This window comes from Lissotriton vulgaris, chromosome 2_1, assembly GCF_964263255.1.
Source record: "Lissotriton vulgaris chromosome 2_1, aLisVul1.2, whole genome shotgun sequence".
Taxonomy (NCBI): domain Eukaryota; kingdom Metazoa; phylum Chordata; class Amphibia; order Caudata; family Salamandridae; genus Lissotriton; species Lissotriton vulgaris.
In genome coordinates, this window is record NC_141687.1 from 35,852,087 (window position 1) to 35,871,377 (window position 19,291).

At 45.0% G+C, this 19,291-nt stretch overlaps 1 protein-coding gene across 3 annotated transcripts in view; it reads left to right on the plus strand.

Moving 5' to 3' along the window:
• Positions 1–19,291, plus strand: part of SPEG (striated muscle enriched protein kinase) — a 1,422,155-nt gene that overhangs the window by 1,096,565 nt on the left and 306,299 nt on the right. For all 3 annotated transcript variants that reach the window (XM_086954403.1, XM_086954404.1, XM_086954405.1), the window contains one exon: positions 16,182–16,331. In XM_086954403.1, coding sequence (XP_086810529.1) covers positions 16,182–16,331 — 150 coding nt within the window. The remainder of the gene's footprint in view (positions 1–16,181; positions 16,332–19,291) is intronic.

Here is a 19,291-nt window from a genome sequence, read left to right on the forward strand (position 1 = left end):
AAGTTGTGAAAAGAAACTGACGTGAGTGCGCCTTGGTGGTGTCTATGTATGTCACGTCTGACGCGGACGATGACGGATGCGGAACCAATCAGCAAAACCTATGACGCGCAGGGGTACTGCTCTTGAAAAATCTTCCGGATCCAGTCTGATGCCTAGGGAAATTCAAAGGTATGGAATCTGCAGATAGATTTAATCTCTACCAGATAAGGCGTTACCACAGATAAGTACCTTGTTTATTAATATTATAATGTTATAAATAATGAAAAATAAATATTTAAAAAATGAAAGTTTTTGTTTATTTTTAAAAATGTATATAAACATTATAAACACAATATTAAAAAAAGTACCAACCTTCAGACATCAACAACAAATGCCAAAGTTTTGAATTTCAAAGGAGTCAGATTAAGTTCTGTAACTCCAATTAAAAAAAATGTAGGAAACCTCTTGGGCTTCATAAGGGTTAGATTTACTTTTCCATTTACATTGTAACCAAAATGGAGGGAAAGTGTTGGGGTTTGTAGAGTTTACTATTTGCTCTTCCAATCTAAACAAGAGTAGGAAAAGTGTTGGACTTTAGAGGTCAAATTTACTATTCCTACTCCAATGTTACCAAAATCAGGGAAAGCTTTGGATTTTGTAAGGGTTGGATATACTATTCCCCCTCCAATCTAAACAACAGTAGCGAAAGTGTTGGACTTAGGAGTGTACGTGATTTGGTTCAAGTGTATGTAACTATCCTATTACGTTCCATGCAGATATCTCCCTTCGGCATGGGTGGTCTCTGATAGAGCGCGCAGGTCACCCGGGTCACTAGTTTACCAAATTTCCACGCACTGGGCCCTGGCGTGCATATGATGACAGTGTTTGCATGAACCGGGTGAAACCTTTCCACACTACTATGAGTAATTTGGGGGGGGTGACTCTCACACCACTTACTATTCAGGTACCTGACTTACCACAGGCACATTACTCCTAATGGATCAGGGGCTAGCAGTGGACAGGCAAACAAGATTCCTAAAGGAGTAGAACTTTTATACACTTAGTACATTTATCTACACTTTATACTGTATAATGACCACAGACACCTGATGGGTTTTCAAAGTTTATATGAAGAAATTTTAGAATGAATATGCCAGGATAATGAGGCAGATACAAATCAGTACATCGATAAACAGAATTAAAGCCACAATGTAACTATGGATTAGGGCAAGTACCATTAGAGTAATGGGGAACACTACAGGGTATGAGCATTGGGGAACAAGCTATTCAGTACGAGCTTAAACTTAAGGCAAGGGACTTGAGAAGGACCTAACATGTGCACTAGTATTCTTAAACTAGACTTTTATGCTGTTCTTACTAAGTTCACTGCAAACATACTAAAGGGAAGGAAAAATGGAACACACTAAAATAATATGACAATTTAATAATATCCTACAGGTGGGGAGAGAAGTGGAACATCACTAATAAACAATTGCATATAAATCACTTTTAAAGGTGATAGGGCAATATCACAGGCAAGAGTGCTTTATTAAGAAGAGGAAAGGTAAGAGTATAGTCAGACGGACACCCACATATAATATTTACCTAGGACGGGAATGAGGACCAACCCTGGCCACGGGTCAGCTTGGGAATAGGCGATGACAAGGACCCTCAAGGAATCAGAATGCCAGTAGGCGAGCAGGTACAGCTCATGGACAGTCAGGACAGGATACCCCTCAGGATTTAGATCAGGACTGGGCTCATCAAAGGGCACGGCCAACACCTGCAGCTTCGGATGCAACGCCTGCGTTACCCCCTCTCTGCACGGAATCCGCCAGTAACCCCGATTGGGTTTTTTGAATCTCCCAGCAAAGTGCTTCGCCAGCACTTAAGACTATTTCCACCCCTTGGAGTTTGTGGAAGGTACGGACAGAGTGCTCCGCAGCGCTCTGTATCAATCACCTATAGAGTTTGTAGGGTCAGTGACAGGTCTGCTACTCGGACAAGTCGGACAATTTCTCTAAGCTGAACTAGACTAGTTATACTATTCTGGGACCCCTAGACCACCCACAAATGTGGCAAGTGACAAGGTCCCAAATTATGATTGGTCAGGAGAGGTGGTTATGTCATGGTTACCACCTATAATTCTGTGTTCCCACAATGAATATTTAATTTTTCATACCCGCCCCTTGCGTTCACGTTCCCAGGCATAGGAATATGGAAAACAATGAGAGTATACAGAATATAGAAACATTGTAGCAAAATTTAGGTAGATAGCAGCATCTTCTCCCATGACCTAGGTAGGTTCCCAGGCGCATCTTGCTTCAGGAGCCAGCTGGCTGAGTTCTGCTTCTGCGCAGTTGGGTTTTTCCCTCATCACGTGTGCGGGGAGTTTACAGGCTTCAAAATGGATTCAATCTCCCGACCCAGGCCCATGGATGCGTAATATATGAAAAGTAAGCGAAAACAAATCAGAAACACAGAAAAAATGAATACACTGTATACCAGGTAATGCTTCACTGCACCCCTTACTTTATAATATTTATAGCTTTAAAGGTTAGTGCAAAAAAAGACAGATATGCAAAAGCAGCAGGAGCTGGCAGAGAGCATGGTTAAATACAAGCGGCCATTTTTAGCGACAATGCGCATGAGCAACAATATCCCTCCAAAATGCGAGTGCGTCACATCACGTGGGTATGACCGACGCATGCGCAGACTGGATTTCTGCGAAGCGGCCATTCAGTAGTGCAAGCTTGTTTTTATGGAAAAACACATAGGCAAGCCTCCTAGGGACACCCGCGTGTTGGGGGAAAAAGGCGAAATAAATGACGGACAGGTTGAATTAATATGATTACAGGTTAGGCGAGGTTCTTGAGTAAGAGCAAGTCGCTTTATGTGCGAATCCTTGCTCCATCAATCCCCTCTTTGATGATATTTACTATCATCACTATAAAGGAAACAGATGCCAACTTCATTCTTCCATTTCGTTCATTTCTATTTCAACAAATTTATTGTTGAGTTTTCTTTCAGCTTCTCTATGAGAGTGGTGATTCTTAGCTTTCTTATAAATCTGGTTTCTTAATTCTTCTAATTCTAGCTCATCAACATTTCTCTTCACTCCTCTCTTATTCACAGTGTACTTCTTTTTGCATTTTTGGCATTTACAGCAGATGAATAAGATCAGTACAACCACACCTATTCTAGTTATTGGCATCAGTATTTCCCATAGAAGACTTTTACCTAAGTTAGAAAACCAACTACCTACAGAGGAGAGACCATCAGTCAGTCTCTTCCAGGCACTATCAACCTCTAATGGTTTGAGTTCTTTTTCCAAATTAGTTATGTTCCTTACATATTTCTTAATTTCGACACTTTTGTCAGGAATGTAGGTGCAACAATGTTGCGCCTTCAGCATCCTGCAGACTCCGCCCTCTTTTGCCAATAAGGTGTCAAGAGCAAGGCGATTCTGTAAAACCATTGATCTGATCGCAACCATCTCAGTATTGACCAGCAGGAATCCGGCAGCAGTGTCAGTTGATAACCGATCCACTACTGTAGACAATTTGCAGATTCTGTGAGTATTCAGAACTACCCCCATTCCAGATATCAGTGCACTAAAAATATCACCTACAATTTCTCCTACACTTTCACGTTTTCTACGCGCTAAGCCATTAGTATCTTCATTGCTTCCAGCAGCGTTGTTCACATGGTATATTTTTGGGAAAACAATGCCAAAGTAGCAGCTTCCATACCAGTGATCCGGCAATTTGAAATAAGCCTTGTTCCCACATATATAATAAATTCCGGGAAACACAGGTTCTGACCCATTTTTGAAACCCCAACCTCCAATTACCTTGTAATTATGTCCACACTCGCTGGAACCGATGAATACATTGTTATAATAACTAGTCTTTTCTCTATGGAGACAGAGTTTCCCTTTCCGTTCAAAATCCAGCAACAAAGCAGGAGCAGCTTCGCCCTCTGAAGTGCTTTCCATCTTTTCTGCCCACCTAGGGGTTCTATCTTTTTCGTCAGTGGCTTTTCTCTGAAACTTTTCTCTCCTTCTTTCTGCCATTTTTATAAACATCTTTTCCTGCTCTTGCAAGGAACAGGTCAGATTAGCCTGTCTAGCTTCATTTAAGTCTATGTCACCTATAGTCAGGAAATATTCTCCCATGTAGCGGGTCACCTCACTTCTAATATGTACAAGGTTTAGGTTTCCACGAACAGGAAGTTCTGAAAAGATTACGTCAGTGTTTGAGTAATAGTACTGTAAAGTGCCTCTATAGAATAAGCTTGCTAATATACTACAGGAAATTCCGTAGGTCAGGGGTAAATGGTGATATGTCACGCCTTCAGCCACTGAAGTGGGTAGCTTCATGCAAACATAACAATCTTCTATTTCCATAGCTTCTACATAGTGCACTAAAAGGTTAGCAAAGACATTTAAATGTGTCCTGTTTCTCATTTTGTGAAAATGTAGTCCACCCTCATCTGATGCTTCTAATTTAGGTTGTGTGTGTCTCAGGCTAACTGTATTGTCACGTTTTTCTAAACTTCGTGGTGTTTCTTCAGTCTGTACAACTTCTGTGTCTAACGTCACTGGTTCAGTAGGGTACAAGTTAGGATCTTTACTTATCATAAAGGGTATAAAGACTGTTAGTCCTATCCATATCACTATCAACATAGCTACACTACATAAGCATATTTTACAGCAGGTTTTACAGCAACTAAATTTGGATCTTCCATTTACATTTGAATCAGACATTATAGCTTACAGGTGGCTTTTCAACCCCTCTTTGTCTCTTTACACCAGAGGCTCACTCGGGTTTGTTTCAAGGAGGGTCTTCGTCAGAACTCCGATCAGCAATGGATTCTTCGTCACTTTTGCCACTGTTGTTGGGTTCGTCAATTTCTTCCAACACCAAGTAAGTCCATTCAGGGCTCCGATACAACCTGTTCTGTTTCTTTACTCTGGTGCTTTTTCTGTTAGACTTTGCTCGGGCTTCTTTTCTTTCACTTTCAGCCCTTTTTCGGTCTTTTAGTTTTTTTTCAACTGTTTTTATTCTCAGTCTCAGTCTCTTGATGTATCGGGGTTCACCCTTATTCTTGTGGCTTTCAGTGGTCGAGGAAACTTGACCTTCCTCGTGAATTCTCTTGATTTCACTTCGTTGTGGCACTTTTGTTTCGGCAGTGTCTGTTTCCCTTCCTGTCTGACTAGTCCCAGGTCTTTCATCAATTTCTTCTGCCTGGTTTCTAAGCTGGCCTTGTTCAGGTTGGGGTTGTATTTGATCTTTACTTTCAGGCGATCTGGATTCTGCTTCCTGAACACGTTCGTCTATATCTATCTGTTCCTGTTTATGCACTTCGATCCCTTGATTTTCTTCCGCATGAACTTCAGCTTTAATCACTATCTGACCCTTTTCAGTCTCTGGAGTTTCAGGAGGAGTGTCGATGACTTGATCTGTCCCTACTTGGCCTATTTCCTGATCAGGGTTGATGTGAGTTTCGATGACCTGACCTTCGTCCTCTAGTTCTGTCTCACCTTCACTATCCCACTCACTATCTAGGTAGGAATATTTTCTTGTTCGTATTGGATCTAGAACTTGATCGTCAGCAGGGAACCATTCAACGTCTTGACTTGTGCTCGGTAGTTCGATGTCAGCGAGATCCGGACCCTCTTCGGGAGTCTCCTCAGCTGGACTACCTTCAGCTTCAGTCGCGTTTTCTCCGGTTACCCGCTTCGTGTGGCTGGCATGGATCCACTTCGGTACGCCAGCACACTTTACAGCAGTTGTGGTGACAAGGATCACTTGTCTTGGCTTTCCCCACTTTGGTCCAAGGCAACTCTTCCGGGTGTGTTTCTTTAACACCACCCAATCACCTGGTCTCAGTTTATGTGCTAGAGTCGTAGGCCATTCGACAGCAGTCTCTCCAATCTGGTGAGAGATAGAACGCACTTGGTCACCCAGCTGCTTGCAGTATTCTAGCACCAAATCATCAGAAATACTTAGCAGTTTGTGTCCAGGTACCCATGCCTGTCGCATCACTCTTCCCATTAGCACTTCATGGGGGCTCAGGCCTGTTTTTCGGTTCGGAATACTTCTCAAACTCATCAGCACAAGAGGCAAAGCTTCTATCCAGTTAATTTTGGCGGAATCACATATTTTCGCCAGTCTGGATTTGATAGTGCCATTCACTTGTTCCACTACTCCAGAAGCCTCTGGATGATATGCACAGTGCAGCCTTTGCTCCATCTTAAATGCTCTACAGAGTTCCTTTAGGACTTCGTTAGAAAAATGCCCACCTTGGTCTGTTTCAATAGTCTCTGGAATTCCAAATCTAGGTATCAACTCTCTAAGTAACAATTTGGCTACAGTTATAGCATCATTTTTCTTTGCTGGGTAGGCCTCCACCCATCTAGAAAATAGGCAAACTATGACCAGGACGTATCTGTATCCTTTGCACATGGGCAACTGGATAAAGTCCGCCTGCATCCTGATAAAGGGACCTTCTGCCTTTCCAATTGTACTTTGTTCCACTACTGTCCTCTTTCCTGCATTGAATTGCTGGCACACTAGACACCTCTGACAAAGCTTCTCCGCTGTGTTCCTGAATTTTGAGTTATAGAATACCTTTTCAAACACACGACACATTGCATCCCTCCCCATATGTGTGTGTTCATGTATGATTCTGGCCATTGGGTCTATCAGGCTATCTGGTAGTACAGGCACACCAGTTTGGTTAACCACCACACCATCCTCATTCCTGATTCTGCATTCGTTCATCCTCCATCTGTCCTTTTCTTCCCTGTCTGTTGCCTGTTGTAAGTCTCTCAATTCCTCCCATGTAGATACACTTTCAAACAACATCAGTTGGCAGCTGTTTTCTCCCCCCCATGCTTTTATTTGGAGGGACATTTTATATCGGGCACAGTACTGGGCGATTTGGTCAGCATATCGGTTTCCGGCTGTCACATCATCATTTCCAGATCTGTGAGCCGCACACTTGACCACAGCCAATTCTTTGGGCAATTGAATTGCTTCCAGTAAGTTCTGTACCACCTTTCCATTTCTGATAGGGGTACCTGAGGAAGTCATGAATTCTCTTTGTAACCATAGTTGGCCGAAGTCATGAACAACCCCATAACAGTACTGGCTGTCAGTATAAATAGTTACTCTTTTGTTTTTCCCCTGCTTACAAGCTCTTGTCAATGCGATTAGCTCTGCTACTTGTGCAGATTTTACTTCGCATAGGTAGGATGCTTCCAGGGTTGTCGCCAATGTGACTACGGCATAGGCAGCACTCAGACCTCCATCCTCATGTCTCAAACACGAGCCATCCACAAACATCGTAATATCCTCATCAAGTAAGGCTACTTCTCTGATATCAGGACGTGGCTTAGTGCTAAATTCTGTTAAATCTATGCAGTTATGCTCCATTTCACCCTCTGCTTCTACATCCAGAGGAATGGGCAACAGGGTTGCAGGGTTCAAGACATTGCACCGGGAAATAATTACTTTCTCAGCACCTATTAGAATTCTCTCATATTTAGTCAGCCGACTAGGGGTGAGATACTGGGTCTTGGTTCGGGTCAGTAAGATTACAACAGAATGTGGAACATATTCAGTGACAGGATGTCCCATTACAATATTCTCACTCTGTTCCAGACTAGCGCAAGTAGCAGCTACTGCTTTCAGGTATCCGGGTAATCCAGCAGCCACTGGATCTAAGGTGGCCGAAAAATAGGCCACGGGACGCCTGATCAGCCCATGCTCCTGTGTTAGGACTGAGAGAGCACAATTATCTCTTGTGTCACAGAACAGTTCGAAGTTCTTGGATTAGTCAGGCATTCCCAATGCAGGAGCAGAGCACAGACAATTTCGCAATTTTACCCAAGCGGACATGCTTTCATCGTCCCAACTGACTGGGTCTTCCACTCCTTTCTTGGTCATCTTTAACAGGGGTTTGGCTAGAGCTGCGAATCCTACAATCCATTGCCGGCAGTATCCTACAACTCCTAGGAACATTCTTACTTCTTTCTGGGTTCTGGGTAAGTCCATAGTTTGAATTATCTTGATCCTTTCTGTAGTGACTTTTCGAATCCCTTTCTCTATCTGGTGCCCCAGATATTTCACTGAGTTCCTACAGAACTGTAATTTGTCTGGTGATACCTTATGTCCTCCCTTTCCTAGGTGATTCAGCAAGGCAATGGTATCAGTGACACAGTCAGTTTGACTTTTAGACGCCACCAGAAGGTCGTCTATGTACTGTACCAGAACAGACTCTCTTGGCAGTACTAAAGATTCAAGGCATCTTTTTAGAATCTGGTTGAAAATCGATGGACTTTCGGTGTACCCCTGGGGGACACGATTCCAGACATATACATGGCTGTCAAATTCAAAACTAAAAAGGAATTTGCTTTCTGGATGCAATGGGATGGAAAAGAATGCATGGCACAGGTCAATGACAGTGAACCATTCTGCATTCCAAGGAATCTGATACAGTATCACTGCGGGGTTAGGCACAATGGGGCAGCAAGGTACAACAATTTGGTTTACTTTGCGCAGGTCCTGCACTACCCGGTACCTTCCGCTAGGCTTTTTAATTCCAATTATGGGCGAATTACAGGGACTGCTCATTACTTCCTGTATGATGTTCGCTTCTAGCAACCGGTTTACTTCGATTGCAACTCCAGCTTCTACTTCTGCACTCATTTTGTATTGTCTGGTTCTTGGGTAAACAGCATTTGTTTTTATTGCTATTTTAACTGGGTCCACATTTGCCATTAAGCCCACATCTCTTCCCGTGAAATCCCATACTTCAGGTACCACTCTTAGCTGCAGTTCTTCAGGTAAGTCTTCAATGGACAAGGGTCTAATCTCGGTGTCAGGTCTTACTAACATCAATTTGTACAGGCCATCTTCATCTGGGGTCTGAATCTCGACACCATTTGGTGTGCAAAAGATGGTACAGTTCATTTTGCACAGCAAATCTCGTCCTAGCAGGTTCACGGGACTGGAGTCACAGACCACAAATCTGTGCATTTCCTTGAAATTCCCTATGGAAATCTCCATTGGTTCAGTTACTGGAGTACTGATTATCTGATTGGAGACACCCACTACTTGGATTGCTTCTCCCGAGAGGGGTAGGTTAGGAACATCTACTGTTCTCACAGTAGAACGGGTAGCACCAGTGTCCAATAAAAAGGTGACGTCTTTTCCCTCAACCTTTCCTTCAATGTATGGTCCAGTCTGGTCTACCGGTAAGGAGGCGCCAAGTACGCACTCCTTGTCCCTCCCCCTCAGGCCCCGTCAATCTTGATCATCACAGAGGAAGGAATCATTTAACAAAAACTGCGGAATTGCTGCATTTCTCTCATTCTCTCCTTCCCATACCTCAGCCCTTTCATTCTGCTGACCCTGATTCTTATAATTCTGTCTAGGAGCGCGAGGCAATGGAGGCAGCTTTACCTGTTGTTGGTTCTTTCGTGTCCCCTCTTTCTGCACCTGTGGATTTAAACCATTTACGGGGGCATTACCAGCCTGCAAATGTGGACACTCGTCTCTCCAATGCCCTATCTGACCGCACCCGTGGCAGGGGAACTTTTTCATAGCCTCCTCCCGACTCATTTTTACCCGGGGTTTCCCTCCTCCCCCAGCATTGGAATTTTGGGCATTATTATTATTATTCAATTTACTTAACTGTTTTTCTTGCTGTTCAGCCAATTTCACTTGTGCCCACATGACCTTCTCCTTGAGGGCTTTCTTCTTGTTTTCTATCTCATCCTCGCAGTACTTGGCATACTTGAGGACATCATCTATGGGCTTGCCCTGCCAACTGATTTTATTATCTCGAATCCACTGGGATATTTCAGGCCTTAATCCTAACACAAATCTATAACTGAAATGGGTCATATCCTTCATGTCCACATTATCAATTCCACTGTAAGGTTGAACACCTGTAGTAACCTTTCATAAAAGGAATGGACGGTTTCATCGCGCTCTTGGGTAGTTCTATATATCCGGGTCCAATCAGTTTCTTTTGCGGGCACCTTTTTCTTTAGGTATTGTATGACTTGATCATACTTCCTCATTACTTCAGGTGAGGGAGCTCCGGTTTTGGCGTCACGCTCATATTCATCACTGGGCCAATCAATTTCAATTTTGCATTCGGTCCACAAATCTACAGGCACCACAATGTCGAAAAACCCATCCAGGTCTTTCAGAAGACATTTCTGAACCTTTATGAAGCGTTCGACCTGTCTGTGCCAGTCAACTGGTTTCTCCCGCAATTTTGGAAAGTCATTAGTAAATGACACAATGTCTTGTCGGGACCAAGGGACATGGACATATTTTCCCCCAGGTACTTCTCTCATGGGACACGATTTCTCTGTGGGACCTACTTCTTTCAGCACGAATTCTGAAGCCATGGGTTTAGCCCTACTATCTTCCTTTTTCTTTGCCCACCGGGTTTTCCATTTCTCTACATCCCCCCATTTCTGTAGAAGCTTCAGCAATTCTTTTATCTGAGTTTGTTTTCCTGACACATTCATGTTCTCTAAGTCTTTGTCGGTAAAATCTGCTCTGTAGGGTTTCTGAAGGACTTTGGAACGACTAACATCAATTCCCATGTCTGCGGCAGTGTCCATCAATCTCTCATGGAGCAATCTAGCATTTCGGGTAAGGTTTTTGCTGATGAATAGTAACTCGTCTTCACTAAAGGAGTTTAACCGGTCCAATACTACATTACCAGCCATTAGTTCCTCTATTTCTATCCTTAGTCTATAGATCTCTAAGGGTTTCGGTTGGGGTGTGTCCTTTTCTAACTCTTTGGTCCATCTATCCAATTCTTCTGGAGAAACTACAGTGGCACTCCTGACCCCTGAAGTGGTTTCAATCAGGACTTCCTTTGTCCTAGCCTGTGTTCTTGCCCTTGGTACACTGGTCCCAGGTTCCCTTATAGGCAGATCCATCAAGGAGATCACGGATTCACATTCACTTTCATGATCATCGACTATGAGCGGCTCTTTTCTTGGGGGAGGAATACTAGGGGTAGGTATAATTGGAGTTCTTGGACTAGCCAGTGTATCCCCATAAAGGGGTATGGCTGGACCGATAGTTACTGGGATAGTCAGTGAATCCGGACTGGGATTTATCTGAGCTATGGTCTGAATCAATTCAATTCGCTGTTTGTTCAGGGCTTCCCTTTCTCGCTCACGCAAAACCCTTTCTGAAGAATTGTCATGCATCACTTGGGGTACCAATGTAGGATAGATATTTGGGGCAGTCGGAAGGACCAAACTTGGTCGGTCTTCCCCAAAAGGGCGATAATTTGGAATCGCGGTACTAGGTCTGCAAAACCCATCACCATCACTGGCTTTACTTTCAGTACCAGTTACGTCTGTCTCACTGGCCCTTCGATACCTGGGATATTTTGAGAACGGGTTCGGTGGACTCATAGGCTCTGACTCTGCAACATAGGGAGGTGGATTTTTCATCAACAAATCCTCTAGGTGTTCATCTTCTGAGTCCCCCACGGTCATTAAGTGACGGGTTTTCTCTGTACTTTTCCCTTTCTCTTGTTCGAGTACCCCCATCATTGGAAACAACCCCTCAACCATCATATTCTGTCTCCACTGTTTCATTCTCTGCTCTTTGGTTTCTTTTTGGACCTTTGGATACCATTTGCTTACTCCCTTGTCCATCCGGGGTCTATCTCTTTCCAGAGCCTCAATCTCCCATTCTTCTAGTGCTTCGTACTGGGTTAATCTGGGTCTGGGATGTCATTCATTCGGGTTCTTAAGTTAAACAGGATTCTGCCATTAAAAGTACCATCGATAGGAAATGCTAGGACTCCGTCATCTGCAGTATACTTTACCCAGTTTTCTCACCATACACAGGTATGATACCCTTTTTCAAACATCATGAAGGAGGCAGGAGTATTTGGCGGGGGAATGATCACACCCTCCCTCGTTCTAATGGGCTTGTCGGTCTTAAAAAAATTCTTTATTTTATCGGCAAATGACATTTTTCTCTTTACTCCGTACATTATGCGCGGTCTACCTCGTAGAATCTGTTCCTTATGAAAGCCTAAGTACTGTGGATTAGGTATAAACTCAGGATACCACATACACCTTTCCAAACTCTTCTCAAGCTCCTGTTGATTAATTTTGTTTACCTTTGTGCTTCCAATGCTAACGCGACTTCTATCTCGCAGTAACCAATCAACACCGTGACTACAAAATCCTTGTCCAATGGGTGCGCGGCCTTTCGTGAGACGAGGTCTCGCGCTCCGGCACTCACCCCTCCCTTACAATTTCAGCTCCATTACACACCCGCTGTTTCGACCAATACCAGCGCGGCACGGAGTGACGTCAGAGCAGTCTTCCGACTGACTCCCTCCTTCACAAGGTAACGGAAACTTTGAATTTTCCCTAAAGTGCAAGTGCAAATTTTAGTTAACAATATGCAATGTTCGCCGCTGTGTCTGAGTGTTCTAAATAGAAAGAAAAATTTTCTCTCACTACAAGTAAACCACTTCTGTCTACTTTTCATTCACTCCGGATAGACTTCCCTGTCTAACCTCCCACACGAGCAATATAGAACCCGCTACTCCTCTGACTCATCCACTTCTTTCCGGGATATATACTAAGTCAGGCTTTCACCAGTGGACTACTTTGCTTGCCATGCAAGCTTCGGAGACCTTATTACTCCTTCCGCATGTGACTCTTACTAGGTGATATCACAATGGAAGTTTTATACAACAGGACTCGTAGCTATCATTTATTCAGAAAAAAAAAAGATCCTAATTAGTGCTTCCGGTCCTTCCTAACCATGCACTAATGACTCACAACAAGCGACCTCACCAGCTAACCGGATTCTGCTCACCGTTAGCTATAGACTTCCCCGGGGATTCGGACTACACTGAACGCTCACAGACAATTTTGTTAATATTACATATAATACTTATAGCAGCAATGCAAAAATCATTTACATATATATAAAAATCCTTTAAAACATTTGCGCAATATTTGAAGCAATGCAATCAATAGAGCAGCAGCACATTTATTTTCACGGTTTGTTTATTAACTATCTTGTCTACCTATCTTAACTAGTCCTAACCATACTACTGCTACCAGAAAATTACTGATAGAGCGCGCAGGTCACCCGGGTCACTAGTTTACCAAATTTCCACGCACTGGGCCCTGGCGTGCATATGATGACAGTGTTTGCATGAACCGGGTGAAACCTTTCCACACTACTATGAGTAATTCGGGGGGGGGGTGACTCTCACACCACTTACTATTCAGGTACCTGACTTACCACAGGAACATTACTCCTAATGGATCAGGAGCTAGCAGTGGACAGGCAAACAAGATTCCTAAAGGAGTATAACTTTTATACACTTAGTACATTTATCTACACTTTATACTGTATAATGACCACAGACACCTGATGGGTTTTCAAAGTTTATATGAAGAAATTTTAGAATGAATATGCCAGGATAATGAGGCAGATACAAATCAGTACATCGATAAACAGAATTAAAGCCACAATGTAACTATGGATTAGGGCAAGTACCATTAGAGTAATGGGGAACACTACAGGGTATGAGCATTGGGGAACAAGCTATTCAGTACGAGCTTAAACTTAAGGCAAGGGACTTGAGAAGGACCTAACATGTGCACTAGTATTCTTAAACTAGACTTTTATGCTGTTCTTACTAAGTTCACTGCAAACATACTAAAGGGAAGGAAAAATGGAACACACTAAAATAATATGACAATTTAATAATATCCTACAGGTGGGGAGAGAAGTGGAACATCACTAATAAACAATTGCATATAAATCACTTTTAAAGGTGATAGGGCAATATCACAGGCAAGAGTGCTTTATTAAGAAGAGGAAAGGTAAGAGTATAGTCAGATGGACACCCACATAGAATATTTACCTAGGACGGGAATGAGGACCAACCCTGGCCACGGGTCAGCTTGGGAATAGGCGATGACAAGGACCCTCAAGGAATCAGAATGCCAGTAGGCGAGCAGGTACAGCTCATGGACAGCCAGGACAGGATACCCCTCAGGATTTGGATCAGGACTGGGCTCATCAAAGGGCACGACCAACACCTGCAGCTTCGGATGCAACGCCTGCGTTACCCCCTCTCTGCACGGAATCCGCCAGTAACCCCGATTGGGTTTTTTGAATCTCCCAGCAAAGTGCTTCGCCAGCACTTAAGACTATTTCCACCCCATGGAGTTTGTGGAAGGTACGGACAGAGTGCTCCGCAGCGCTCTGTATCAATCACCTATAGAGTTCGTAGGGTCAGTGACAGGTCTGCTACTCGGACAAGTCGGACAATTTCTCTAAGCTGAACTAGACTAGTTATTCTAGGACCCCTAGACCACCCACAAATGTGGCAAGTGACAAGGTCCCAAATTATAATTGGTCAGGAGAGGTGGTTATGTCATGGTTACCACCTATAATTCTGTGTTCCCACAATGAATATTTAATTTTTCATACCCGCCCCTTGCGTTCACGTTCCCAGGCATAGGAATATGGAAAACAATGAGAGTATACAGAATATAGAAACATTGTAGCAAAATTTAGGTAGATAGCAGCATCTTCTCCCATGACCTAGGTAGGTTCCCAGGCGCATCTTGCTTCAGGAGCCAGCTGGCTGAGTTCTGCTTCTGCGCAGTTGGGTTTTTCCCTCATCACGTGTGCGGGGAGTTTACAGGCTTCAAAATGGATTCAATCTCCCGACCCAGGCCCATGGATGCGTAATATATGAAAAGTAAGCGAAAACAAATCAGAAACACAGAAAAAATGAATACACTGTATACCAGGTAATGCTTCACTGCACCCCTTAATTTATAATATTTATAGCTTTAAAGGTTAGTGCAAAAAAAGACAGATATGCAAAAGCAGCAGGAACTGGCAGAGAGCATGCGCATGAGCAACAATATCCCTCCAAAATGCGAGTGCGTCACATCACGTGGGTATGACCGACGCATGCGCAGACTGGATTTCTGCGAAGCGGCCATTCAGTAGTTCAAGCTTGTTTTTATGGAAAAACACATAGGCAAGCCTCCTAGGGACACCCGCGTGTTGGGGGAAAAAGGCGAAATAAATGACGGACAGGTTGAATTAATATGATTACAGGTTAGGCGACGTTCTTGAGTAAGAGCAAGTCGCTTTATGTGTGAATCCTTGCTCCATCAGTCTCCACCTTGGTTTTGGAGGTCTCCTCAAAGTGTGCGGAACCTAAAATACAGTTGTAAATTTATGAGTAGTAACTTTAAAGTCATAAATTATGTTTATGCAGACTACATCCACTAAACTGAGGAAAAGAAACCATGTAAGTCTACATCTAGGAGTACCTTTACATTTGGAAATGGTAAATTGTGAAAAGTAGCAAGGGTATTCCTAGGTGTATGTTGTGAATTTAGACATGAGTGGTTCTATACATGAAGATCTACCTCTTTCTATAGGACCCCTTGTGTTTGCCTTTTTTGTCTTGGAGTAGGTATATGCTGGTGATTAGATTTCTTAATCCCTGTTGGATGAGTGGTTGCTAATTCCTTTTGGTTGGGTGTTGTTGTGCAGCCTAGGTGCTATTATGTGCTGAGGTTACAGCAAATCCAGTTTACGACAGCTAGCGCTGTTTAGAATTTAAAAGTAGGTATGAGTGGGCATGAATGACAAGAGGTGGTACTTTCCCAATGATTTGATAGAGGACAGAAGTATGTTTTAGTTTGTGTTTATCACATGAGTAAGGGGCACAAGATTACTGTTCAGAAAGCATGGGATCTGAGAACAGAAAGAAACTAAAGACCTGGTTGTTCCCTGCCTAAACCTCCATACCCCTCCCCCCCCATGAGAGTTCTGCATCTACAGCGCCGAGACACCCAAGGGTATTTGCGCGCTTTAAAAATTGCCAAATAAATAAATAAATAAATAAACAGCCCTACTCTGTTTGGTACGTGTCCAAACGTGTGTGAAAGCAAGGTAAAGAGCAACTGTTTTCATAGAAAATACTGTCATGTTTGAAGAACTGGACCCATCCCATGTGTTTTTTTGAAGTGCATTGTAATTCATTGTAAAAAACATAATGGGAACCTACCGGTCCCACACATTCTCACGGCTTGTCATAGGGTGGGCAGGGAGCTACAGCTAACCACCAGCGTTGTCCTGCAGGTGCAGAGGAGAGACGATCTCGCTGGGACCGCTGGGGCCTTTCCCGGGGGCGAAAAGATAGAGTGGTGGCCTCTCAGCCCAACATTCCTGCCAGTCTGCTCACCGAGGATGGCGCCATCGTTGGCCGGCAGTACATCCGCAACGAATCAGGTACTCCGTGCCAGCAGTCACCATCTGAGCTAATCTGGTGCCCGTTCATTTATTTGAGCAGAAGGAGTATCACAAATGATGCCTTCCACAAGAGGGCGCTCTACTCTTCACTGCAGGCGCATTTCACACATGCCTTCCAAAAGAGGGCGCTCTACTCCACTGCAGGCTCATTTCACACATGCCTTCCACAAGAGGGCGATCTACTCCCACTCCAGGCTCATTTCACACATGCCTTCCACAAGAGGGCGCTCTACTCTTCACTGCGGGCTCATTTCAAACATGCCTTACACCAGAGGGCGCTCTACTCTTCACTGCGGGCTCATTTCACACATGCCTTCCACCAGAGGGCGCTCTACTCTTCACTGCGGGCTCATTTCAAACATGCCTACCACAAGAGGGCGCTCTACTCTTCACTGCGGGCTCATTTCAAACATGCCTTCCAAAAGAGCGCGCTCTACTCTTCACTGCGGGCTCATTTCACACTTGCCTTCCACAAGAGGGCGCTTTACTCTTCTTCACTGCAGGCTCATTTCACACATGCCTTCCACAAGAGGGCGCTCTACTCTTCACTGCGGGCTCATTTCAAACATGCCTTCCACCAGAGGGCGCTCTACTCTTCACTGCGGGCTCATTTCACACATGCCTTCCACCAGAGGGCGCTCTACTCCACTGCAGGCTCATTTCACACATGCCTTCCACAAGAGGGCGCTCTACTCTTCACTGCGGGCTCATTTCAAACATGCCTTCCACCAGAGGGCGCTCTACTCTTCACTGCGGGCTCATTTCACACATGCCTTCCAAAAGAGCGCGCTCTACTCTTCACTGCGGGCTCATTTCACACTTGCCTTCCACAAGAGGGCGCTTTACTCTTCTTCACTGCAGGCTCATTTCACACATACCTTCCAAAAGAGCGCGCTCTACTCTTCACTGCGGGCTCATTTCAAACATGCCTTCCTCAAGAGGGTGCTCTACTCTTCACTGCGGGCTCATTTCAAACATGCCTTCCACCAGAGGGCGCTCTACTCTTCACTGCGGGCTCATTTCAAACATGCCTTCCACCAGAGGGCGCTCTACTCTTCACTGCGGGCTCATTTCAAACATGCCTTCCACAAGAGGGCGCTCTACTCTTCACTGCGGGCTCATTTCACACATGCCTTCCAAAAGAGGGCGCTCTACTCTTCACTGCGGGCTCATTTCACACATGCCTTCCACAAGAGGACGCTCTACTCTTCACTGCGGGCTCATTTCAAACATGCCTTCCACAAGAGGGCGCTCTACTCCACTGCAGGCTCATTTCACACATGCCTTCCAAAAGAGGGCGCTCTACTCCACTGCAGGCTCATTTCACACATGCCTTCCAAAAGAGGGCGCTCTACTCTTCACTGCGGGCTCATTTCACACATGCCTTCCACCAGAGGGCGCTCTACTCTTCACTGCGGGCTCATTTCAAACATGCCTTCCACCAGAGGGCGCTCTACTCTTCACTGCGGGCTCATTTCACACATGCCTTCCACCAGAGGGCGCTCTACTCTTCACTGCGGGCTCATTTCACACATGCCTTCCAAAAGAGGGCGCTCTACTCTTCACTGCGGGCTCATTTCACACATGCCTTCCACAAGAGGACGCTCTACTCTTCACTGCGGGCTCATTTCAAACATGCCTTCCACAAGAGGGCGCTCTACTCCACTGCAGGCTCATTTCACACATGCCTTCCACCAGAGGGCGCTCTACTCTTCACTGCAGGCTCATTTCAAACATGCCTTCCACCAGAGGGCGCTCTACTCTTCACTGCAGGCTCATTTCAAACATGCCTTCCACCAGAGGACGCTCTACTCTTCACTGCGGGCTCATTTCACACATGCCTTCCACCAGAGGGCGCTCTACTCTTAACTGCGGGCTCATTTCACACATGCCTTCCACCAGAGGGCGCTCTACTCTTCACTACAGGTTCATTTCACACATGCCTTCCACAAGAGGGCGCTCTACTCTTCACTGCGGGCTCATTTCACACATGCCTTCCACAAGAGGGCGCTCTACTCTTCACTGCAGGCTCATTTCACACATGCCTTCCACCAGAGGGCGCTCTACTCCACTGCAGGCTCATTTCACACATGCCTTCCACCAGAGGGCGCTCTACTCTTCACTGCAGGCTCATTTCAAACATGCCTTCCACCAGAGGGCGCTCTACTCTTCACTGCGGGATCATTTCACACATGCCTTCCCCAAGAGGGCGCTCTACTCTTCACTGCGGACTCATTTCACACATGCCTTCCACAAGAGGGCGCTCTACTCCACTGCAGGCTCATTTCAGACAAGACTTCCACAAGAGGGCACTCTACTCTTTACTGCGGGCTCATTTAAAACATGCCTTCCACCAGAGGGCGCTCTACTCTTCACTGCGGGATCATTTCACACATGCCTTCCCCAAGAGGGCGCTCTACTCTTCACTGCGGACTCATTTCACACATGCCTTCCACAAGAGGGCGCTCTACTCCACTGCAGGCTCATTTCAGACAAGACTTCCACAAGAGGGCGCTCTACTCTTTACTGCGGGCTCATTTCAGACATGCCTTCCACCAGAGGGCGCTCTACTCTTCACTGCGGGCTCATTTCACACATGCCTTCCAAAAGAGGGCGCTCTACTCTTCACTGCGGGATCATTTCAAACATGCCTTCCAACAGAGGGCGCTCTACTCTTCACTGCGGGATCATTTCACACATGCCTTCCCCAAGAGGGCGCTCTACTCTTCACTGCGGACTCATTTCACACATGCCTTCCACAAGAGGGCGCTCTACTCCACTGCAGGCTCATTTCAGACAAGACTTCCACAAGAGGGCGCTCTACTCTTTACTGCGGGCTCATTTCAAACATGCCTTCCACCAGAGGGCGCTCTACTCTTCACTGCGGGATCATTTCACACATGCCTTCCCCAAGAGGGCGCTCTACTCTTCACTGCGGA